Source organism: Dendropsophus ebraccatus, chromosome 7 (genome assembly GCF_027789765.1).
Source record: "Dendropsophus ebraccatus isolate aDenEbr1 chromosome 7, aDenEbr1.pat, whole genome shotgun sequence".
Lineage (NCBI taxonomy): Eukaryota > Metazoa > Chordata > Amphibia > Anura > Hylidae > Dendropsophus > Dendropsophus ebraccatus.
The window spans coordinates 71,690,642-71,717,676 of record NC_091460.1 but is presented as its reverse complement, the minus strand read 5'-3'; the positions used below and the strand labels follow the sequence as shown (position 1 = coordinate 71,717,676).

The window sequence follows — 27,035 nt, the reverse complement described above, 5'->3', positions numbered from 1 at the left end:
TACTACTGGACCTATTACATAAGGTGATTATTGGACTGTTCTACTGATAATTGATATAATAGGGCTCTAACCAGACTCATTTTGCTTGATTTTTGTTACCAGTTGTGGCTAAAAACAACTAAAAGTAAACTAGCCCACATAGCTAATGCCTATGGGAATTGATTTGCCGTATAAAGGAATAGCTGTAATGCATTTACCATTTTCTGCATCTGAGCTCTGCCAAAGCTTTCCTGTAAAGTTTATATGTGCACTCTGTTTGCCATAAAGATCAATGAAGGCACTTTTAAGTTTGTGTTCTGCTCACAGGGTCCCAGTAATGTAGTGAATGTGAGGGCTGTGCCAAAGCTAAACACAGAAAAACATTGCACTGACTTCTTATAGAAACTGCAGAAATCAAAGAGAGATGAGATTCAGGGGACTGTTCTTTATCAGTCTGAAGTATGGTGTACACCAGGGAATAGATACCGTAAAACACTGAGGTGCATAAAAGCAGTATAGATGTCTGTGTGCATGAAATGATCAGGACTGTTTATACTGTGTAAGGCTCTGTGTTATATCAGGTTAGCAGCTCTCTTTCTCCAGTCTTATAGAGAACCCTTAACATTCTGTATTTCTCTTTTTTTAGCCATGCATCTGTTTGGCCTCAACTGGCAGCTACAACAGACAGAAAATGACACGTTCGAGAATGGAAAAGTAAATTCAGAAGTGGTGCCAACACATACTGTATATGTGCCCGTCGGTGATAATGGTAAGAAATTGTAGCCAAAGTAATTGTTTGCTATTTATAATATTTTCCTGTGAAATCCTATTTAACACCATACAGACTCAGTATTCAGTATTCATTCGGTAGAATAGCCCATTAACCCTGTAATTAATGCTATTATTATTTTTGCAGGTTTCATAGACAGGTTTACTTTACTTCCATATGGCACTCTGTAAAATAAATGTATATCATAGGATGAAAAGGTTACAATTACAATGAGTTGTGAAACTAATACAGTTTATTATTATTATTATTACTACAGCTACTTTGTAACAAACACACTCTGATCCATTGTATTCTCACCCGCCCCCCTCAATATCTAAATCGACTTATTATACACTCTAATTTACAGTATCTAAACATAACTCCAGTATTTAGGTCATCTGCTACTTATTTTTATACCCTTATATATCTGTTCCGCCGCTATCTCCTTTTCGTGTTTATTTTCGGCGTTCTCATTGTTAGCGTTCGCCTACTGAGTTCAGAACTTTAGGCATTGTTAGAGCTGGGTTGCTTGAATGCCAGGTCATTCCTGTCCTCAATGTAATGGGATCCAACCATCACCAATTAAACCTCTGACTTCTATATTTCTGCCTCTGTATGGTCTTCAGTCCTCATTCAGGACAATGAAAGAGTCACCGTCACGCATAGAGCCATAAGGAATACCTAATCTCTCTTACAGGGGAGGACAAGTGAGGACATGTAAACGTAATGGCTGACGTAGGAGATGAAATCTTCTCTGATTGTTCTTTTTAGGCTCATACCGTTTATTGTTGCTTATTATACACTGTCACCATGTTCCCTGCTGCATCTATACAAATCACCGTCATCACCAACAGCTATAATCTACTCGCTTTAAAGTCTTTTTGTTCCTGAGTGAAAAGAGTTAACATGCTTTTATTGCCCTTTGCAAAGAGCAGATGAAGTTGTTATAATATTGTATCACTTAAAGGAATATTGATTCATTTCCTTTTACCAGAAGGTTTCCGGTTTCATGCAGGCTGCTGTGTATGACAGAATCTTAGCCTTGTGCAGTTATGTTGTGTGGTTATTTGCACACAAACATGTAATATGTTACCTGCAGCCATTCCATAGCACTCATGTTACATCCAAGGTTATGGCATGGGGTGATAGCATAATATCGATTCTCTATATATATTTCACCTTGCTGTGTGACTTACTGATTAGCCAGGCACATTTTGCAATCCGCTCTCCTCCGAGCCGAGCAAGTTTCTTTAATGGCTTCCTTTGCACATTAGCAATGGATGTACCTGGCCAGATTATTCTGCATAAATGTGGCATATGTGTCATTGGTTGAACAAGTGATGATAGCTGCAGATATGAACTCTCTGCTCACAAGCTGCTATTACAAGCATTGAAATTAAATCAACAGACCGTTATGTGACACGCTGTATAGTATGACGCCTGCATTCTAAGCAGAAGTCTCTATTCAGCTTTGAAGACTATATCAGAAGCGTTAATATACTTTAATTGTATTACGGATAGGCTTGGGCTTTATAAGCAAATCATATATTTATGATTCTGATGTCTTATGTGACAGAGGGTTACACTCTCTCAGGCAGCAGGGTCCTGGTAAAACTGTTGGATCTACACTTCCGATAGATAGATAGATAGATAGATAGATAGATAGATAGATAGATTGATAGGAGATAAATAGATAATAGGTAGAGCGATAGATAGATAGATAGATAGATAGATAGATAGATAGATAGATAGATAGATAGATAGATAATAGATAGAAAGATAGATAGACAGATCTGTAAAATACATTAAAATAGTTTTGGCTGGTTTTGTAAGAAGAGACAATAAGTAAAATTGACATATCTAGTGTGGTTCCTGTAAAACTACCCAAACACATATGTCAACAAAATAAGCTGCAGCCAGCTGACCATGTTGGCTTCCTAACTTTCCCCCAAAAGATAATGCCAAGATAGAGAAGGATTGAGCATGTTGAACTTCAACTGCCTGATCCTTCTGCTGTCTGGGAGATCAGAAGTGTTTTACTACAGCTTTCTCCCAACTACTTGTTCAGAGATTAAAATGCAAGGAATCAGGGGATACCAATGGTCCCTCTCTAAACTCAATACATCTGACATGTCTGGAGACTAACTCTTTAAAACATGCGTTCACAACTTTCTGTCACTTAGTGTATACAATATGACTATGTGTCCCCTTGAGTGTTCTGATAGCATGTTGTGATATTTTGTTGAATGGGTTTCTGAGAAATTTAATTCCTTGAAAGAGTTACCCCGAAAGCAGAATGTGGCTAAAGTCTTCTTCTTCCTGGTGTTCACTTCTTGTAATTGCACATCTCAGAAATATCCCTTCTAAGACTTGAACCAGACAGAACCACGCCTGCACAAGATGTCCAATAGCTGCACAGTGTCTCCGATATTCCGGTGCCAGGGAGCAGAAGGCTTTAGTCGTCTTCTCCTCCATGGACAACTGCTTTAACTAAACTACACTAAATTTTTTTATATTTTGCCAACAGCTAACTTACTCAATTACAGTCACCTGTGCTTTCCAAAAATTAAAGACATTGCCGACTTTATGCCCCTGACTTATGCCCCTGATACAGTAAATATTAGGTTGTGGTTACTGTAAATATGTGGAAAATTCAACATACAGTACTTTAGACCCCATTGTAGACCCCACTGTATGGTATAGTATTTGTCTAGAAGACCTTACGGTCTCATTCTAATGTACACACAATCAATAAAATTTAGATTATTTCCTTAAAATTAGTGTTTTCCTTCAAAATAATTTTTTTAGATTATTTTCTTTCTGATTCTTAAGGTAATTAGATCAATTCTCTTTGCTTTCTAAAGAAAAGTAAGGAATAATGAGTGTTTTATGTCTACAAGAAGAGACCACCATGGTTCTATTGATCCATTTAATTGTTTCCTTTCAACTTGGAGAGCCCTGAACCTGGTGTATAATATCATAATAGATAAGGTTTCTATTATCTGTGAGCTATGGCCTAATACACACAGTAGTCTCCATTAATCTACCAGAGCTACACTTCTTATTTCAAACACAGATCTGACCATTAAAACCACAAGCCGGTCGGTTGAAAATTATGTGTAGCCACCAAAGGAGTGTTGTTGTTTTTTTTTATATTCTCTTATATGTGAAAGTCAATTATTTGCTGTGGGGCACTGTCACTTTGAAAAAAAAATGACTTATTATAAAACCAGTCAAAAGTTTTGATTGGTGTAAGTAAGGTTTTAAGAACTCCACAGGTAGTTACATAGAGCTAGAAGAAGAGCTCTCTAAAGCCCCTATTACACAGGCGACGAGAGGGAGCAAGCAAGCGCCGACCTGTCAGGTCAGCGCTCGCTTGCTCCTCGTTCCCTGCTCACTGCTGGGGCTAATAAATGCGCCAGCTGTCAGTGGGTAAGAGCCAGGGAAGCCACAGGTGGGGGGGGGAGGGCTGCCCGGGTGATCGCTAGATCGTCTGAGCAGCCAATAGAAGATAACAGCGGTTCGCTGTCACCGCTCCTTTTCCACAGAGCAGTGACAGCAAATCACTGCTATCGTTGATTTTTCAACGTGATAATCGCCTCGTGTAATAGAAGACAACAATCAGCCAACATGCACCATGTTGGCTGATCATTGTCTTCTACTATTACACAAGACGATTATCGGCTGTAGGGGCCAATATCGGCCAAATACAGCCAATAATTGCTTTATGAAATAGGGCCTGAAGCGTGTCCTTTCATCACTCTATCTTAGTGGCAGAAGATAGACTTATAAAAAAGTCTATCAGACTGTCTCCTGCAGCAAGATGGGGGTGCGGCAGAAAAAGCACTTAGCCACACATTTCTCCCTTCTAGTTCTAGTGATTTAGATACCTAAATCCCCATCAATCAAAATATTTGACTTGTCTCTAAGACGTGTCTTTTTTATATTAGGATTTTCACACAATACAGTTTAGTGTTTGTCTTTGCTTACAAGGGGGAGGGGACACTACCCCAACATTTGATATCAGGGAAGACTTGGGCATTTGAGTTTACCCATGCCCAATCCTTTTGCTCTCAGGCAATATAAACCTTTACCAGAGATGTCTGGCAGAGGCTTACCCTGGTCTCTTCATTGTAAACACATGCACACATGGTTGAGCAACCAGCTTAGGTTTTATGCACTGTAAAGCTGTAAATATTAATACCAAGTATGACTCTTCTCTTGTGGAACAGAAACATTTTCCTGTTCTGTTTCATTGAATCAGGTTATATTTCAGCTTTAGTGACCCATATTCACTCTGCTTCTGTATGTTTTAAGTAGTAAAAAATCCTAACACTGTAAAAAGCAAAGTGTACATATATGGTATTCTAGCTAAATAGCAAACTTTCCTTGTGTTAATATTGGCCAGTGTCCAAACTGAGAAATATTTTCTTTCTTTTAGGGAAATCTGGTGGACTTGGACAGGAAAACAATACAATTGACTCTGGAGAACTGGACGTTGGTCGAAGAGCGGTTCAAGAGATTCCTCCAGGTGTATTTTGGAGATCACAAATTCCAATTGATCAGCCACAGTTTCTAAAGTTTAATATTACCCTTCAGAAAGATGCGCTGATTGGCGTATACGGAAGGAAAGGATTGCCTCCATCGCACACTCAAGTAAAGCCCATATTTCCTATTTATTGTCTTTTTTTACTGGGGAAGATTTATCTGTATATTTGATAACTTTTATTTGTTTGGTCAGGCAGAACAGAGATGGACATGCATGCCACAAAATCCTCAGCCTTTTCTTTAGCAGTACACGCAACACCAACTTAAAAAATGTGTTTGAAGCATCATGTCTACATGCCACTTTTCCATATATTCTATTATAAATATGGGTAACTGTAACGCCAGCTGTCTTTTAGCTTATAGCTGTTTGCCAGGGGCGTAATTAGAAATCATGGGGCTCTATAGCAAACAACAGTATGGGCTCCATGAATCCTAGTGTCTAAGAGGTGATGGGTAGTGTATGTGTGAGACTCCCCCCCCCCCCGACTGTGCTCCGAGGCTGTCACAGCTCTACCCCTCCACCCCCCCTGAACAGCATTTAGAGCAGCCCCCCCTCCCCTGGAATGGCACTCAGATCTGCTCTCTCTTCTTGTGATTGCCGCATGGGCCCTACTGCAGTTGCGTTGTCTGCCTCCATGGTAGCTACACCAAAGTTATAAAATCCTGTTTTTAATGTTTTTACACTTAAATGTCGGGGCTGGACTTAGCTGTAGCATACATGCCTTCTCCTTCCGCCACCCTACTTGCCTTGCATGATTGATATAAAGGGCTTGGCCTCCAGCACTGAGCTCTGTACATTAATCTTTCAGGGCAGGTAATTGTGGGGGCGGAGAAAGTGTGTTACAGTTCAGCACAACCTCTATGACACTTGAGCTTAGAAGGAAAACATGATTTTGCATCTATGAAAATGGCCACCAGCTAAGAAACAGGTATCATTTGTTTTATTTTCACACTATGTGCTCAAGTCTGTAGCTCAGAGCACAATATAAGGATTGCAGATTCTCATAATCTCACTGCATGCTACCTCATGTTCGTCTTAGGCATCTGTAAACATGCTAGACTGACACTATTTCAGCTTGTTTGCTGTGGAATGATGGTATATTTTTTTTAGCTAAGCAAGTTGTTTTTAGACTGCAAAGGATTATAACATAGGATTAGGATGGGTAAACATGGGCCATCTGTAATACTAGATTTTTCTCCCAGTTATAAATATATGTAAATTCATGTGTATATGCATGGCGATTGCAATGCTACTGCTTATCTGCTGAGTTAGGAGAAAGGAGAGTTAAGATACTGTATATATTACCAGGTGAAGAAAGGAAGATGCCAAAGACTGTATTACATGGTGGCTTATGGATTGTCCTAGCTGCTACTAATGTCATTGTCCTGTCAGAATGACATCACAAAAAGACTAGAGGCTGATTTACAAAAGCAATGGAGAATTTTAGTTTACTTTTATTTATTCTATTAGATCTGTAGTAGTACACAATGGCTCCAAAGCCAACAGCACTTTGCTTTCCTTCGTTCTCTAATGAACACCTAGTTTTTTTTAACCCCTAGACGCCCCTGGGCATACCTGTATGTCCAGGGCCGCCTACGGGTGTTCAGAGCGGGGCCGCGCGGCGGCCGCACTATGAACCACCGCGGTCCGGGGTGACGCATGTAGCCCGGGACCGCGGCTATTAGCGAGCACGGTCCATTCGCCGGGACCGCTAATTAAGTAATCGGATGCAGCTGTCAAAGTTAATAGCTGCATCCAATTACCTTATGCAGCCCTTCCCTGGTGTCTAGTGGGGTGGATCGACAACGTCCCGGTGGAGCGATCCACATGTCCAGCTCGGGCTGGGGTCTGCGCCGTAATGGCGCTGATCCCGGATCGGCACTCGATTGCTTCCGGCTGCAGCAGTCGGAAGCAATCGAGTGCCTATCTATTTGATCTATGCTGTATAACTATACAGCATAGATCTCAATGAGAGATCAGTGTACTTATACTAGAAGTCCCCCAGGGGGACTGCTAGTATTAGTGTTTAAAAAAAAAAAAAGTGTTGTTGTTAATAAAAAAAAACCTTCCCTAATAAAAGTTTGAATCACCCCCCTTTTCCCATGTTATAAATAAACATAAATAAATAAATAAACATGTTTGTTATCGCTGCGTGCGTAATCACCCACACTATTAATTTATCACATTCCTGGTCTCGCACGGTAAATGGTGTAAGCTCAAAAAATCCCAAAGTGCAAAATTGCGCATTTTTGGTCGCATCAAATCCAGAAACATTGTAATAAAAAGTGATCAAAAAGTCGCATATGCGCAATCAAGGTAACGATAGAAAGTACATATCATGGTGCAAAAAAATGATACCTCACACAGCCCCATAGACCAAAGTATAAAAGCGCTATAAGCCTGGGAATAGAGCGATTTTAAGGAACATATATTTGTTAATAATGGTTGGAATTTTTTAAAATCCATCACATAAAATAAAAGTTATACATCTTACACATCGTTGTAATCGTAACGACTTGAGGAACATAAATAACAAGTCAGTTTTACAAGTCAGTTTTACCCCACACACAATTTCACCACACATTGAATTTTTTCCTGCTTTTGCAGTGTACTTTATGCAAAAATTCAGCCTGTCAGCCAGCCAGTTAGTGGCGCAAAAAATAAGGGCTCATGTCCTATGGCCTTTTAAGCACAAGGAGGAAAAAACTAAAACGCAAAAATTTAAATTGCCCCGGTCCTCTAAGGGTTAAAGAATTCCAGTTGCCCTACATGGTTATTTATGATATATTCTTTGTATCTTCTGAATCCTGAATTGTTTATGTGGCAACCGTATTGTGATCCTCAGCCTTATATTCACAATGTGACGTTATCTTCTTGTGATGGACATTGAAATATTATGTGGCAAAGGGGTTTCTTTATATAGATGTCATTTAGGAAAGATGGAAGATATTATTATATGGGGTTAGATGTTTGTTTTTTTCTCCTTAAAGCAACCATGCATGACTTGTACATTATAGTCACAGGTTAATATCTGTGCATGTACAAATACCCTGTTCTCATAGTTTTCTAGCATTTATCACCCTTCTCTCTTTGACAAAGTAATAAATGCTACTGTATAGTGACAGAGAGTGAAGCAGAGGGCTGTGTTAAAGGAATGGGTCATTAATATAAGATCCGACACTGCCACGGATCAACTGTTGGCAGGGCCAAATGTCACAAGCTCTTTATTATTTACATGTACTTGTAATAGAATATGCCATTTTTCATAATGGATGCGTTATGTACTGCAAGTGTATTCCATTTGGTTTAATGGGTCACAGCTGCAGAACCTAACACTGCCACTAGGTTGTGCATGATCGGCCAGGAACAGCAAAGAATGGATTAGGAAATTAGAACTAGGATAGAAAAGGAGCTAGGACAAGGAGATTTGAGATCAGAAGGGACAGAAGCAGAACAGAACCAGAATCCTTGCAGTTCTGCACATTGCCTGGAGGCCCTTGTTTACTTACACTATGAGTGGATGTTTTTATTAGCTGTATCATGTCTATCAAATCACCATTTCCTAGAACTTTGTAGTGGGACATTCATTTATAATTCCTCTTAGTTATATGCAAATAAATTGACAATTGGGTTTATCTAGTTGTCAACTGCACACGCTGATAGTAAGAAAACATGTAGCGGTGGGCAAAACCCAACAGGTGTTCATGCAAAACTGTGTGCCCACTGTGACCATGCCTTTTAGAGGGGTAAAACAGCTTTTTGCTGCAATATCATGCAGCCATGAATAACAGGGGAATCGTAGAGTGCAGTTGAAGTGAGAAAATAAACTCCATAATTGTTAGTTCTTGAGGAATATATGTATTTACTGAAATCGACATGTTATAAGAGGCGACAGGTCCGCTTTAAATTCAACTGTTCACATTACAATGTGGCAGAATTTTTAGGCAGGATAGAATTCAGCTCAATAGTTTAACTAGTAATCCTGGCAGCCAGTACCCATGAGAATGACCTAGTGAATAAGATAGGGTCAATTGCTTTTACACATAATAGCATCATTTGCATACATGACTGGTTGCTCATTTTGCATTATACGGGGCAGATAAGGCTTGAGAGAGACCTTGTGAATAATAATGTATAGATGACGGTACAACACATGCATACAGTAATTCATTAATGGCTGCCAGCTTTGTCCATACCAAGAGAGAAAGAAAAACACCATGACAATAGGTTTTCTACTTGTTCAGAGGAATCACATATACGTGAGACGGGAATAATTGACACTGGTTGTCCGTTCCAAGACAATCAATGCGAGACTGAAAGTCTTTTGTGACACTTGCTAAAATGTCAGTTTCATTGCAACATAAGGATCAATATGTTTATTTAAAGCGACTTTTGGAAATAACAAAGGACTTTGATGGCTTAAAGCAAAATTAAATGAAGGAGAACATACATCCTTTATATTTGCTGAATGTAATGAATTTGTTTCATTAAAGGGAAAAATAAGTGTTTTAAAAGACAAGTCAATCCAGATCACCCTCTCCCAACCTTATCATGTATTTGAATGAAAGGCCACCAAATTACTGGCAAGTGCTAGAAAGTGCTGACATAGTGTATATCTTTCTGCTATTTTTTTTTTTTTTTTATTCCATTCAGAGTGGAACAAATACATTGCCAACAGTTTATTGTGTCTTGATGGCAGTACACAATAAACATGTCACAAGGCCCAAGTAACAATCCCTTTGGAATTCCGGTTCACTACAGCAGGAAGGAAGGCAGGGCTGAGCGTATAGAAAATGGGACCATGGGCAACAAGTAAAGTAGCCCCTTTCTGCATTGAATTACTTATTTCAGTTTTTTTAACACACTTTTTAAATCCATGATGGGAAAACAATCAAACCATATGAACTATTTTATGGATTCCCTTTAAGAACAATGGGACCTGAATTTCTGGATTCCACATCAGAATCTGTGTGGAAAAACTCCATGGGAAAGAGGTCTTAGATTGCTTTAGGGGTTAATCCCTTGAACTAGCCCTGAAGATAAATTTCACAAAAGGATTCCTTTGTGCAAATATCTCTAAATATCTCTATATGCTTCCATCATAAAAGTCCTTTTACCTAAACAGACCCATAGCCAATAAGAACATTGATCTAGCAGATCTACTTTCATTACACGACTGAATGATTGTACAGCTAGGGCTGCACATATACTTGTTGAATTGCTTGTGCAACCTTTTACTTACATCATAGTTGGCCATAGGCTGAGATGAGTGACCAAATATTGATGATTTGTTGAGCAATCCCAGTGATCAGCCAATGAATGAGCAATTGATCCTTTGTTGTGTGATCTTTTACGTAGAACAATAATTGGCCTTTTTAGCTGATACATGGCAGTTAATTCAGACAGTCACCCTAAGGGTCTTTTAGGCTGTTTTAGAGTAAAACAGGCAGGATTCCACGGTGGGGGCTTTGCTCAGAATCCCGCCTGCCTCGATATGTCAATGGTATGTCAAAGAATTAACATGCCAATTCTTTGAGTGGAGAGCATCGGAGAGTGGAGGCGCATGAGGCATCCCATTAAAACACTGAGGCAGGCTGAAATCCACCTGTTTTATTCAGTGTGACCATACCCTTATATTGCAAGAAGTGCAGCTCTAAAATCTATAGCTATCGACTGTGCACACAGGGCATGTGTGATACGTTTAAATGGCCAGACAAAAAATACAGTTATCGTTCTTGTGGCCCAGACGTTCAGTCAATCGTGACTTCTAAAGGCACTTCAAACAAGAATATATCATATCTTGATGTCAGATCACTAGAAACGTCAGTCTGTAGATAGACTGGGTCCTCATCATAAAACAGCAAGGGACATATTTCTATTATTTATTCATATTGTAAGATGCATACAACGGGGTTAATGATAATACTACAAACAGAATATAGAACATAAGTTTACATTTATAGTATACCTTCTTACCATTGGCATAAGGCTGATTTTGAAAATGACTGCAATTGATTTTAGAAAAGAGATAATTGATTTTTGAAACTTTTTCTTTAGGTAAAGTAAAAGGCTGCAGTTGGGAAAAGAGGTAGAAAGCTCAGTTTTGATGCTTCAGACATTGACACAGCAATATAGATATCCACTGAGATGATGTTTGTCACATTGGAATTGCAACTTTACACTTAATTACAAAAAAAACCCACAAAAATTAAAAAAATAATAATAATAATGTGGAAGGGGGAAATCAACCAGTCCTTTAAGCATTTTTTTTTTTAAGAACTCCATTAGAGGCCCATTTGTTGCCTTGGTGTCTTAGGTTATAAGTGTTTCATTATGATGACTTTTCTGAAATGAGCAGATTGCCAGTGTACACAGTCCGGACCCTTTCAAGTGTGAATGAAAAAAGGCACAGCAGACTTACCCTGTGGTGATCCATTACTGTCATTGACTTCAAAAATACATTTTAAGATGTGTGTCAAATCTGTACTGAGTAAATAGTTCACTTGACCTGCTTTGCATTGTGTCCTAGTATAAAGGCCTATGAGCCTGTCATGTTATGTCAAAGAGACAGCACTGGGTTTAATGAAGCATTATCACATTTTTGTAGCATTTTTTCCCCAACTTCAGCCTTTTGTCCCTTAAACCCTAACCTAAATTGATCGTGCCCGAGGTTTCCTTTTCCATTTCACTCGCTGCTAGGACTTGACAGAATAGATTGGAGGTTTCTGTGTAGTTCATTTCACACAATACATAGACATATCACAACCTAGGAACTCAGCTATGGAAACCAATAGGCAGAGAAATGGAATAGTACATTACTGCCTTGAATGGTGATCCTTAAAAGTATTGGTTGGTGACTTTGTGCTATGAAGCTTGCATATTACCTGACAAATATTCTATGACAAAAAGTTCTTGTTCTCATTCCATCAGGAATATGACTGTAATGTGTATCTGCCTCATCGGTCCCATATGCAAAGAGAAAACTTCTTGCTGTGGTTAACCCTCGTCATTGTAGCAGCAGCTGGAGTGTTACCTTATACTGTTGGATTTTGGAGAAGGAGCAGGCCAGGGGCCAATATACTGGTTACCAATTTGGTTTTCCAAATAACCCATAAAATGTTGGCATAAGATGTTGTATCTTACTAATGATATTAATAGTAATTGAGTTTCACAGAGATTCCTGCATGTCAAAAAATTAATTATCCTGAATGTCTGAACAGTATTCAGAAGTCTATAGCTTCAGCAAATATAGTTCTCTATATTTAGTGCTATGTTAAATGTTAGGCTCATGTTCACACAACGTTTTTTCAGCACTGTTTAAAATTATATCCGTCATTTTGAGTCTAAAACAATGGACATTATTTAGCTGTCTGGCCCCTCCTTAGTGCAATGACTGGTGTTGGTCCATTATCCTAGTTTGGGTTACTAATTGCCCTTTGGGTGCGGCTTAATTGAAAAGTCCATTGAAATTAATAGTAAAAATGGAGAACGGTGGCAAAAGAGAAACTGTGTGTGAACAACTAATAATAAATGACTGCTGTTTGCAAAAGACATCTTAAAATAATGATCATGTTCATTATTTTGACGTCCACGGTAAAAAAGTCCATTATTCAATACATTATGTGCATTGGACGTCCGTCTTCCCATTGACTTCAATGCATTGCCATTGCAGTCAGTTAATTTGCGGGAAAAAAACATAATTTAAAATATCAAAATCAGCCGCCTTTTCTCTATTTTTTACATTGTGTAAACATAGCCTTACCTTGTAGAACAAACCTATGAAAGTGCTGTTACTTATTACTGGGCATCTACTGTAAAAGTTATTATTTATTACCTAAAAGATCTTGCTTTGATATATAGAAAACTATGAATGTAGGAAAAACCAAAAATGTTGGTTTGAAAGAAATATAAAAAATATCTTGTTACACTAGGTTGTAATGGTCACCAATTGGGCATTGTAGATGTAGTACTTCCTAAATATATGTTGATTCTGTGCAAAATTCTGTTAAAAAAAAAAAAATGGAATTTGGCGTACTTCAGCGGGCTCCTATCACTTTAATGGCTACTTTCTGCACATATAAACTTACTAAACAGGACTCAATAGCACAACAGGCCACTAAATAGGCATGTACCTGCAGGAACTGGCCCAAATGTAGTCATTATCTAACTACATTATGGCCAATATAGTGAATGGTGCCTGATGCCACACTACACATTAGCATTCCTTTTTTTTATGGGATGCTCACGCAGATACCTCTGGCTTGGAAGCACTGAATGTAATAGATTGGGAAGTTAAATGATTTCAGTTTTCTATTGTATTTAAAAAAATACTCAAAGCGCACTATTTCTACTGCAAACAAGAACAATTATATGTGGAGCAATAAAGTTCTCCCATGGGTTACAAGGACAGCCTCGGGAATACTTTGACCTCCTTGGCTATATAAATATTAACCACTGAAATGCCAGACCAAAAATTTTAATTTTTCATATAATTTTCATTTTTTACAAATTTGAGGAAACTGATTTTACTCAGTATAGAAAAAGCAAATGCTCATAGCAAGCCAAGTCTGTTTCCTTTTCCTTCTCATAAACCATAAAACGTAGGGCAAATGTGAGCCTTCTGGCACTTAATTGTTGGAAAGTTTAGTGGGAATGACTGATGCTGGCAATGAGCGGTACCCCTGCTGTTGTTCTAGCCAGCTTAAATTGCTGTAGAACCTTCCCTGGGAGAAGCTGAAGGGCTAAAGACCCAGACAAGCTAATGAATCTCCCACAAATCTGGGCAACTCCATTTCCCTTCTGCATTGCTTATATGAAAGCCACGGGTTCCATCTAGTTAACGGTGAGTTTTCTTGCTGCTAGGCCCTGGATATATTTATATTTCCACAATGTACCTTTCCTGCAGTTTCTCACAGTGGAGAAAATTACAAATGATATTTAATGTTCGCAAAGCAAATAGATCCAGCGGGTGGGATGAGTGTGAAGCCACCTCAGCTGATTAACGGCAAGGTCTTCAGATTAGGTTTTTGTTTCTCGAAAAATAAATGTGTATAAAATCAGAACATGGAGCTTGGATTTGTGACTACAGGCATACGCAGTGCCAGCGGAGACAAAGGTGAGGGACAGGCCACGCAGCACACAGGCAGACAGTTGCATATTAAATTGTAGAAAGAACATTACCAGACACTGATTCTAGTCAAATGTCCTTGTCAAACATATATTCCAAATGTTTTTTTTCCCCCTTCCTCTCAGAATAAGCCTCTGAACCTTGAACAATCGCTGTCATGTGAAAACAGTGTTTCTTGTCTTATGAAGTAACTTTTGTTCTGACAAGGACATGACAATATCTGAGGATACTGAATATATGGGGCAAAAGTTAGATACAGTTTACAAATTGTTTTAAAGTGTAAAGACGTAGAGATGAAGACAAATTATCATCTCATTGAGGAATCACATTAAAGCTGTTGCCCAAAGAAGACAATGGAAAGGGAAAGGGGAGGAATGATCACCTGCAGTAAGGAAGAAACACAGACACAGAGACACTGCTGGTTCTATTTCTTCTATTGCGTCAACCCAGTTCTAGATTGATAATTAGCCTGCTGATTATGTCTGTTGAATGTCCTCCATGCTGAATCTTCTAGTGTTCTACTGCTTCACCTCAGTGTTGGATTCTCAGCAAGACTGCTCACTGCTGTATAATGTCCTCCATGATGCTGCTGCTTATAGTCTTCTACTGCACCCATTCAGTGATAGATTCACAGTAAGACTGCTCCTTACTGCTCTATAATGTCTTTCATACTGCTACTTCTGATGTTCTACTGCTTCACTCCAGCTTTAGATTCACAGTTAGACTGCTGATTATTGCAGTACAGTATCTGAGGCACTGTAGCAGATAGCCTTGTCCTCTCTGGAGTGGAAAATTCAAGATTAAGCCATTAGAGGATGAAAACCTCTTATAAATGCTGGGTACAGTAACCATAAATAGTGTCATTACAATGTTACAGTGTTTTATATACACAAAATAGCTTCTGAAAAGTCACCTGACAATACTTTTAATACTTTTCATGATAATGTATACCCAGGGTGAGCTGTTTTGTTTCTCTAGCCTTTGGATATTCCATGATATTAACATTCCACACTGTACATATTATTACATCAGTAATTGAGAGGAAATATGTTCTTAAACTGCAGCTAAACTGCCTTTAGGATACTCTTTATAGAACATATCATTATTTGAATATTCAGAAATCAGATTGCCAATAACATTGAATTTTATAACAAAGTTGCCTTAAGGTAAGAATATCTTTCACATGTGGTACCTGTTGCATATATGAGACATAACAATTAGACCCATATTGTGGATAAGCCTATATGTTTTTATCATAGTAGATTTGCTTTATTTCATTATATATAATAAATGTTTGAACCCCAATAATACTATAACACTAAAGGTGTCCATAGTGTTTATTGCCAAAACAACTGTTTAATTTACTTGATAGTAATTACTATTCATAACAGGAAACACTTAAAGTGAATATACCATGAGGTATATAGCTTTTTCTTTTACCTTAGTCGATTGGTGCCGGATCGGGGATCCTGGTGGAGAGCCAATTGTTGAGGAGTGGGGATCCTGGTGGAAACGCCACCCAGTTCCTATAATTGGCACCAGTCTTTTCTCATGAACTCCCAGTGCTCCTGTTGAACGTGGAAAGACTGAGGCCAAGCATGGGAACCATGCAGGATTTAAAAAAAAAGAGACTGTGTGAGCAGGATGTGGAAACATAATAAAGAATGTACACTTACCCATCCCAGTGCCCATTAGGTACCCAGCTGATGGATTGCCTACTCGGCCAATCAGTGACTGGGACCACCTCTGAAATCACTGACTGGCTGAGCAGGCAATCAATCAGTGGGGTCATGACTTTGCAGCAGCAAAACCCGTGTCTGTGACGTAGCAGGAACGCGGAATAAAATGACACAGCTGTCCGAGTGCGGTGGGTGAGAGGGGGTGCTATGGGGGCTTATAGAAGGAAAAATAAAATTTTTTTATTATGTTCCTGCACCCCCATTCCTGACAGTGATTTTTATTTTCTCATGGGACTTCTCCTTTAAGGATCTAAACCTGTATAGCCTGGATGAAAGGAAGGAAAGGGTCCCTGATCAAAAATGTTAAAAAACTAAATAAAGTTTAGGAGGGAAGTGTTTTTAAAAAGTTACTAAAAAGGGACCAAAGAACAAGGGACACAATTCAAAGTTAGTTGGGGAAAAATCAGATTCAACAGAGAAAATATTAATTTACTGAAAGAGTAGTAGATACTTGGAACAAGTATATTGGGTGCAATGTCACATTTCTGTTTCAACTTTCTGCAAGTTATATGTTGATAAATTTGTTGTTCATCCCAATCATGTACAGTACTTTAAGGGTTTATCTGGTTTAGTGATAATGAAGAGTGTACTCTATTCAGGATTCTCATTTCCTGGCCAGAGTAGAGGGAAGCTACATACTGTACACCAGTGCTTCTCTAACTTTTTCTACTGGAGCCTCACCCAACAGACCAAGGCAATGCCCGCACCTCACCAGACTGACCAAGAGGGTGCCTGGGCCTCACCATGTGTGCGAAAGTCCATTTAAAAGCTGAAAACAATGCTAGGGCTACCTTTTACCCATCTTCCAAGCTCTAAATACTAATAACACAAGTACAAAATAAATTAATATTGTTGCTAAAATTGAGATTTTTGCAAACAGCAAAAGGACGGTGCAGATCATAGTTACTTTGTGAAAACTGGCTCCTCAGCTGGGCCTCACCAACAACTAGGGGGTGCTTTACTGGTGAGGCCCGCCTCACAGTTTGAGAAGCACTGCTGTAGATATAAACTTCATAGTATTATACTTTAGGTGGCTTGTATTATTCTTTCCTGTATTACAGAGACAAGCCATTGATTTTAAGGATACTGTGTAATGCTTAGTTTGCCCTATGTTGGAGCTGCAGGAAAACTGAACACTTGCTGCTGGGTTTGCCCACAGATTACAACTATTTGTGTATTGGCAAAAAAAATAAAAATAAAACCTTTCTAAGAATAGGAATTTCCAAAGCAGAGAATACCTTTAAAGTGATAGCTGTACTATGCAGAATATCAGGCTATAAAGTATGACTGTAATTGGCCAAGGGAGCAACTTGGAAGCTTTGCCTAAGGCTCCAAATAACCTTGTTTTACCTTCTACTTACACACTCATACAGTATTACTTATACCACTATGATGTTTAGATTCACCCTGTTTTGTCTTAATTATTTCCAGTACGATTTTGTTGAACTTCTGGAAGGAAGCAGACTAATTTCAAGAGAAAAACGCAACCTTCTAGAGTCTGAAAAGACGGGACGCATTCCAAGGTCTGTCAGCATTCACGAAGCTGGCTTCATCCAGTATCTGAACTCTGGCATCTGGCACATTGCGTTTTACAATGATGGAAAGAACCCTGAACCAGTGTCTTTTAACACAATTGTAATTGGTGAGTGGCCCCATTCCTAGGTGTCTTGAATGTTTATGGATGTATTGTAATATGAAAATGTTACAGTATGTAATGTGAATGTTATCTCTATCTCTCTTCCACAAAGTGGTAGACTCCCGTAGGTGTAGTTAGCAGAGTTATAGTCAAGGGTTGTTACAGCACCAAGCCAAGCTGTCACTATTCATTACCGCTTCATAGGTAAGTATACACTAGGTTAAAAGTTAAAATAATTGATATTACTTAATGTGTAAAATTGGCAGTCCTGACAGCCAAGAAAAGGTGCAACAGCAGAGTTCATGCTGTATGATAACTTTTCAAGTCATTTCTTAGCTTCCGCTTCTCTGTTATTTTATATGGAGTCTGAGGTCTGAGTTCACTGCCTACAGAACAGAGTGACTGACGTGCATTTATGTCTCGGCTAATTATGGTATAAGTATCTGCAATGGCAGCGAGCTAGAATGTCATATTAAATTAGTCAACCTGCATTAAAAATATTCTGCGCTCCGGACATTCTTGTCATAGCAAATTGAAACTTCTAATTCCATCCAGCACAACCGGCAATTATAGGAAATAAGTCAATATTTGCTTTCCTCGAATTACTAAGCAAGTCTAAATGATCAAAATACCTGACAGTTATTAAAGGAAGCGTAAGAGTACATGTGTATGGGATGGCAACAACTCAGCAAGACTTGCATAAACAGTCTTACTTACCAAATCTGATTGTTTTTTGCAGAGTCCGTTGTGGAATGTCCGCGTAATTGCCATGGAAACGGGGAATGTGTTTCGGGAACCTGTCACTGTTTTCCTGGATTCTTAGGCCCTGATTGTTCAAGAGGTACACATATTAGATTTCTTTTGTTAAACACACAATGCTAAGATGTGCTAGCCATCGCTATTACAGCACCAAACGCCTGACATATTTGTTTGCTTCATCCTATATTGTTTTTTGTTTTGTAAGCACAATGACTGCTTGTGTGACAATGCAATGTGTCCTAATTCTTCCTTTGTCATGTTATATTTCACAGCAGCCTGTCCTGTTTTGTGTAGTGGAAATGGTCAGTACTCCAAGGGACGTTGTCTCTGTTATAGTGGCTGGAAAGGAACCGAATGTGATGTGCCCAGTAACCAGTGTGTGGATCCTATCTGTGGTGGCCATGGAATATGTATTATGGGCTCTTGTACTTGCAATGCAGGTTATAAAGGGGAGAACTGCGAGGAAGGTAAATAAAATTGCCATTTTGAAAGAGTTCATGTCTAAGAACAGATGTGTACATAGCGACCAATCATGTTTTTTAACTTTCCATTACTGAATGACAGCTGGTATCAGATTGGTTGCCAAGCATATTACAATGGAGCTTTTTATTATTCAGATACTATAGCACCTTGAGTTTACACCACTTTAAAAGTGTGTTAATTTTATGTATATACAACCCTAGGTCTTAAAGGGAACTGTAATCATAAAATATATATTTAAAAAAATAATAATAAAAAAAGAAAAAAATAATATATATATATATATATATATATATATATATATATATATATATATATATATATATTTAACATCATATACATACAATTTGGTGATTTTATTTTTTAAATTCCCCATTGTATTGTCTATGTTCCAATAATTCTGAAATCTTGCTGTTTGGATTCTAACCATTAAGCCTTATAATAATATAGTAAAACTTCTTGTTGTGTAAAAATGACTTTTCAGCAGCCCTCTCTTTATTAGCAGGAAAACATTGAAAAGTGACACCAATATATAGATAAGGTGGTATCAAGCCATTCACAATAGGAAATGGCCAGCTCTTACCCTCCCCCTCTTCTCCCAGGTCACAGAGCATTAATAGAAACTATTGATGTGAATGAGTCAGCTCCATACTGTTGCTGCCTATGTTCATGGGGCTTGCTGTAAAGCAAATCTCTAAATGCTGTTAAAAAAAACAGCTCAGGCAGTTGCCCTCTTAATAATGTACTGAAAAAGAAAAGATTAAAAAAAAAAAAAATTGCAATTTGAAAATTGAAACCGATAAGTAAAAAGAACATGATCTTTTACCCTGTTTCTCAAAAACTAAGCCCTCTCTATCCCTAAGTTTTTGAAGTAGACTTCAAATATAAGCCCTACTTCAAAAAGAATCCCGAGTTACAGTCAGCACCGCCAGCCATCACTGATGTCACGAAGACAGAGAATAGGCATACCGTAGCTCTCAACCTGGACAAGTGCCCTGCTACTCTCCGCCATGGCAGGGCAAAATCCGCTCACCCTCTTCCGAGACCCACCGCCTGCCTCTCAAGTCCTCGGATTCTCTCATCTCTAACTGATATACTGCATTAATAATGGTGCTTTTTTAAAATAAAAAAGCTACTCTGTGGAGTACAGGAAAGGAATTGTGGAGGACTTGTAGGGTAAAAGTAAGACCTACCTCGAAAATAGGCTCTAGCCCCTGTTTCAGAGAATTTTTTTTTATAAAACCCTGCGTTATTTTTGGATAAACACGGGTATCCGTCTCCTATTTGCATTATTTCTATGTAGTAGTACAGTCACCATTTCAAAGACACTATATACTGTACATATAATTGCTTATATATAAAATGTGGCAATCTACGGAAGAGAAGCGGTTCCTTTCCGATACATTTAACACTCTCCAGGAATCTGAACGGAGGTGAAACATGATCCATGGCTTTTGGCATTATGAGATATCATTAGGAAAACTGTGATGTTGTTATGTAGCGCACAGACCATTTTGTCTTGGCTTCTTCAGGAGGAAGCCACCATTTTCTTTCCTTGATCAAATTGTTTTTATTGATTTGCATGTGCAAAGGAATGCAATTAAATCCCCGGAATTAAATTTTCAGCCCATTGACCCTACAAGTGTAACGTTTTATTGAGTCAAATTGCTGAATTAAGTCTCATCATCCAGAGCACATTAATGGCAGTCCAGGAAGATGAAGAGTATTCAGCTGATACATTAAAACAAAAATTGTCTGCTGAAACTGTCACATTGTGGCTTGGTCAGTGCCAGATAGTATGTACATTTTTTTTAGTTTCTTTTTTTTATGATTATTATTATTATTATTATTATTATTATTATCTACTTTTTATTATTATTAGCTCTCAAATTGACTGCTTTCACTGTTAAGATATTTAAGGCAAAAACTTTTATGCCGTTTTTGTAATTTACCCTGAGAAAAATCTGAAAGATAGATAATAATAGTCAACAACTAATGTATCTTTCTTTTCTTAGCTGATTGCCTGGATTCATTTTGTTCCAATAATGGGGTTTGTATTCATGGTGAATGCCACTGCAACCAAGGATGGGGTGGTACCAACTGTGAAATCCTCAAATCTATGTGCCCTGACCAGTGCTCCGGGCATGGCACTTATATTCAAGAATCTGGAAGCTGCACTTGTGATCCCAACTGGACCGGGCCTGACTGTTCAACTGGTAAGACTAAAGTTACTCACTGGACCTAGTATGTTTTACAATTTGGCTAACCTTTCAGGCTATCACCATCAAAGTATTTAGGGTGTGTTCACATGGAGTTTTGTTCACATAGATTTAAAATGCCTAATCAGAATCTATGGTTAAATCTGTGCTTAGTCAGTGTCCCATAGGACAATGGGACACTGACTAAGGTAAAAGAAATCCTACTTCTTGATGTGGGATCTGTTTGGGTTCTGCTGTGGGTAGCTTAGACCCAGATTCCTCCATTCATTGGTACTAATCTGTGTCTAAAACAGGGTAGTAAAATTATATCTCTAATGGTCCATTTACACAGAAAGATTATTTTCCTCTTTTCAAATCCATTCCTGGCTTTGGCTTCAAATCTTTGGCAGATAATCTATCAGATAATCTTTCTGTGTAAATGGACCCTTACTGATAACATTGTAAAGCATCATAGCCATGGGTGCATTTTATACTAGCAGAACACCTACTCTCAATGCCTTGGCAGGTCCTTCAGAGGCAAACCAATGCTTACCTAGGATCATACATAATAGTAAATTGCTTTAAACAGCATGAACATCTAGTGTAATCACACAATTTTATATCTATAAGGTGTCAACATCGGGAACCAGTGACTTAATAGGAAAGCAGAAATCACTTACAGCTGTGTCCTTGCTTGCAGTCGTAATAATAGAGATGCCTTCATAGAAAACAAGAAACTTCACCATAGGTGCTAACAATGTGTAAAGCACTAAAGCAGTTGAAAAACATTTATTGGGTCCATGGGCAGAATATATGAAATGTATTTTCTAACCTTTGTTTGTTTTCAAAGTTTTTCAAAAAGAAGCATTGACCTAATGGTACACAGTCAATTATTTCTCATTGTTAGGTGCTTCCAATGCTGTGTGATTTAACAATGAATGAACTATAGGAATCATATTCAGTTGATTAGGATCCCAGTACTTTTAAATACTGGCGGCCTCTGCTGGCCGGTCTGTGCAATTATCCATAATTCCAGGAGAAAAGTGCATCTAGTAATGAGAGCCACCTGCTATCTGCATGACTATGAGAATCAACCAATTAAATCAATTAGACTAGGGCTCCATGGTGACGTGTTGTGCGACCAATGGACCTTTTACACGGAACGATTTATCGTTCAAATTTGCACGATAACGATTGAGTTCGAACGATAATCGTACGTGTAAATGCTGCAAACGATCAAACGACGAGCGAAAAATCGTTCATTTTGATCTTTCAACATGTTCTCAAATTATCGTTGGTCGTTCGCAAAAAATTCGTAAATCGTTCCGTGTAAACATTCTTTTAACGATTTCACCTATTTGTGAGATAGGCTTAAGCGATCGCAAAATGATTGCATAACGATTTTTCCGTACGATGTATCGTTCCGTCTAAACGCTAATCGTTATAAAAAAAATCATTCAAAATCATTAATCGTGCGATCGGGCAAATTATCTCTCCGTGTAAAAGTACCATAAGAGTCCATTTAAACAGAAAGATTATCTGGCAGAATATCTGCTAAAGATTTGAAGCCAAAGCCAGGAACAGACTATAACCAGAGATCAGGTCATAAAGAAAAGCTTGAGATTTCTTCTCTTTTCAAATCCATTCCTGGCTTTAGCTTCAAATCTTTGGCATATAATCTGTCAGATAATCTTTCTGTGTAAATGGACCCTTATGCTACGCTTACACGGAACGATTATCGGGCGAATTTTCGCGATAACGATCGATAATCGTACGTGTAAACGCGGCGAACGATCAATAAATTGTTCATTTTGATCTTTTAACATGTTCTTAAATCGTCGTTCACAAAAAATTTGCCTATCGTTCCGTGTAAACAGTCGTTCACTGATTTTACCTATGTGTGAGATAGGCTTAAGCGCTCGCAAAACGATTGCAAAACGAATTTTCTGTACGATATATCATTCCATCTAAACGCTGATCGTTATTTAAAAATCGTTACTTCGAAATCGTTAATCGTACGATCGGGCCAATAATCGCCTCGTGTAAACGTAGCATTAGTTGCACAACCAAAATATTTGTGCAATTTACAACTTGCTGTCATTCAACGTTACTACAGCTGCAAAAAAAAAAAAAAAAAGTTAGACAGATCATCAATATTGCCAAAGTCACTTACTGTATGACAAAAATAGCAACCAAAATGTTTTTTTGTTTTTTTTGTAACAGTCATGATATGTCGCATGTCGCAGCACGACTCCTTTAGTTAGTTACTAACTACTTGCATACATTGTCTCATGCGACACTTCAATTTACCTGTCATGCAAGCATAGTCACCATATAGTCCTAGTCTTACTGCGGTTTCTGCTCTTCCATATTCATTGCATTGAAAGTTAGCCATTACAATTCCATCGTCAAGGACTACTAAAAACCCTTCAAATATCTAATGTTCCTATTAAACTTGCAATGTCTGAGAACAAGGCATTAGACTTCCCACTATTAATAATTTTACACCACAGATATTGTTTGAAGTGTCCATAGAGCGAGCAGTCGTTCAAAGTAAACAAGTCTTGTCGCTTCCCTGTGTTGAACTGACGTTTTATGGCGGCATTTATTGAGACAACTAATGCTGCCTTAAAACAGATTGTATATTTTCTTTTTAAGTCTAACCTTTGAGGAGCCCATAATCTTAAAAGCAGGAGGTGACCTTCAGACATCTGTAATCATGATGTAATAAATCTAAGCATGGCGAATCGGTTTGTTCTAGTGCTGCAGGGAAAGAAAATCTTTCCCTTGCAGTGTTTAGGTTGGAGATCAGCACAGCTTTCCTCTATCTTCATAAGCAGTCATTCCATTAATTAGACCTTCAATTCCACTTGAATTAAATTAGCTCTAATTAATAAGTTCATTACAAAGATTGACGCATACTGTTCAAAGCTTGTGTGCTAAAAGCTGATAAACACCTTCACCCTAATGAAAAATTGATTAGATGGAACAAAAAAGGGACTGGTGAAATAAACCCCTCTCTCCCACCGTTAGGTTGATATTCTGGAGCTTTGAAGTTAATCAAACCATCTCAGGTCTCTTAATAAGAAACTGAACCTGCTGTAGATAGAAATGATTTCTGGAGAAAACAGGGGTGTCGGAGGGTTCTGTTATAAAGGAATGGAAGCCTTTGTTATATCTTTCATATCTTGCTGCCGCTGTCTAATCTGATTTGGCTTTGGTAAAAAGAACTTCTTGTTAGACAACAGTTTATGTGTTATTGGAGGGATGTATTTGCCTTTAGATGATTTAGGCTGTAGTCGTAAATGTCAGGGGTATAGTTATAGCAGGTTTCAAGATTAGGAATTGGTGGCCATAGATTTGGTGGGTCTGTAAGTGGGACTGTAAATCCCATATGCTACAGGAAACAACCCATTTTGTCAACCTTATCGACTCTAATATGCAAGAGTATGAAGGAGTTTTGAAATATGCCTTGGGCCATTACATAGCGATAATATCACTGCCAGATATTGGAATATCTAACATTAGACAGACATACAACATAAGATATTGCCCAGTTACTGTAAAACATAAAGTATAGCTGGGTGTAATGGAGCTGGCTGGTCACTAGACTGCAGAACTTGACTTTACCTATAGCAGTCACCTCTCCTGGGTCCTAATAATAACTCCCAGTTCTCACATACTGTACCCTGGGGCAGAATAGGGGGAAAAGCCAACGGTCACAAGCAAAGTCATGCAGACAAAATGTATTATTTTTCCTTCTCTGTCCCTTATACTCTCTCTAACCTAATCTGACCAGAAAACCTAAAGCCCCTATTACACGGGGTTGACTGTGAGGAGTAAGCGAGCACTGTCAGTTACACACAGTGGCAGCAACGGGTGAGAGCAGGGGGGGGGGCATGGTGCGAGAAGGCTGCCCAGGTGATCACTAGATCCTTCGGGCAGCCCATAGCGGATAGCAGCAGTGTGGTGTCGCCACTACTATTCCTCGAGACGACGGCTGCATATCGCTGCTATATGAGTCGTTTGTCTTTCAACATGTTGAAAGACAAACAACTACAACGATCAGCCGACATTGTTCATGTTGGCTGATCATTATGTTGTATTACACCGGACAATTATTGGCCGTAACAGCCGATATCGGCCAAATATGGCCGATAATCGTTCCGTGTAATAGGGCCTTTAGTGTCTGTACAATCTCCCTGCACTAATCCTGGACTCAAAACAAGTAGAAGACACCAGGACCCCGAATAACACAGCAAAGACAAAAATACTGAAATTCACAAGATATGAGTCTAATCTTCAAACAATAGAATCAGGATAATGCAAACATGGAACAAAAAACTAAGAACACAAGATCAAAACATGAGAACAAAACTTGGCAAAGCTTATCTCTATAGTCTGCCATTGATTTATAGATCCTAGATTCTTGCAAAGGTTAGCAGTTAGACACTTGGCCCAGATATCCAGACCTAAGCAATCACTTGCAAGTCCATATATACAGCTTATATTGCCCCAGGCACTTGGACTACAAACATCTTCAACAAATGATTCAACAAATGTTTTTTTTTTGTTTTTTTTGTTTTTTTTTATGCAGATGTGTCACAAATACTAAAAAAAAACACATACGTTATGTGTGTATTGTGTTGCAGATTCACCATGGATCTCATCACTATACCCAGAACGTAGTAAAAGTAATAACAGAACCAAAACATAATGAGTATGATGTGCTAACAATTCTGCAGGTAATATTTTCATCCAAGTGGATTCAACCAACGAAGGACAGTGAGGTTTCTCCATGCCACAGCATGGTATTTTTTTTCCACTGAATTGCTTCCCCCCTTAAAAGGGTTATCCAGTGCTACAAAAACATGGCCACTTTCTTTCAGAGACAATACGAGTCTTGTCTCCAGTTCAGTTGCGGTTTGCAATTAAGCTCCATTCACTTCAATGGAACTGAGCAGCAAAACCCCGCCCAAGCTGGAGACAAGAGTGTGGCTGTCTCTGGAAGAAAGTGGCCATGTTTTTGTAGCCCTGGATAACCCCTTTAACACTGTTTCCCAAAGCGCACAGGTGCCCAACTGCAGTCCTGATCACTTGTATTATTCTGCCATCAGACTTGCAGCTCTTTTGTGTTAGTGCACAGGAGTAGAAGAGATTGCAAAAGAAAACTAGCAAACCAAAAAAGAGATAGTGGGCACCACCATATGAACCTAAGTGCTAAACCAATGCATATCAAAAACACAGTAGCCCAATAGTAAAAGCATATGCACAAAAGAGGTAGCACATCAAGACAATTGTTTATTACATAAAAAATAACAAATACAAAAATATAAGCAGCAAAAGTACAGGAGCAGTAACGCTAGGGAAACAAGCCCTAGATACCACTCTACATTAAAACACTAAAATGTCAACAATGGTACTGCTGGCATCAACCAACCTGACCCAGTACAATAACACATAAGCTAAAATAGCAAATATATCCCATAACCCATCCAACAGTAAATAATGCAGTACATGGCTATGTTCACACTACGTAGAAGTACGGCCGTTGTTGCCCGTACTTTGTACGGGTGAACAATGTCTATTGTTCTATCGTATATGCTCCGGCCGGGATCCTGCACGGGGCTACAAAGAACTGACATGTCAGTTTTCTGCAGCCACAATTCAATTGTGGCTGTAGGAAACCCTGCCAGTTCACACAGTGAAGCGAGCGGCTCCGGCCGCTCCCTTCACTGTGGGCTATGGGAAGCTCTAATGCGGGCTCGCTTAAGTACCGGCAGGGATGATCCGGGCAGA

General features: G+C 38.7%; 1 protein-coding gene across 13 annotated transcripts in view; it reads left to right on the top strand.

The window, feature by feature from the left end:
* The window catches only part of TENM3 (teneurin transmembrane protein 3), a 1,065,662-nt gene that overhangs the window by 880,672 nt on the left and 157,955 nt on the right, over window positions 1-27,035 (top strand). For all 13 annotated transcript variants that reach the window (XM_069977777.1, XM_069977778.1, XM_069977779.1 and 10 more), the window contains 6 exons: window positions 626-748; window positions 5,190-5,404; window positions 17,595-17,805; window positions 18,539-18,640; window positions 18,831-19,025; window positions 21,054-21,254. In XM_069977777.1, coding sequence (XP_069833878.1) covers window positions 626-748; window positions 5,190-5,404; window positions 17,595-17,805; window positions 18,539-18,640; window positions 18,831-19,025; window positions 21,054-21,254 — 1,047 coding nt within the window. The remainder of the gene's footprint in view (window positions 1-625; window positions 749-5,189; window positions 5,405-17,594; window positions 17,806-18,538; window positions 18,641-18,830; window positions 19,026-21,053; window positions 21,255-27,035) is intronic.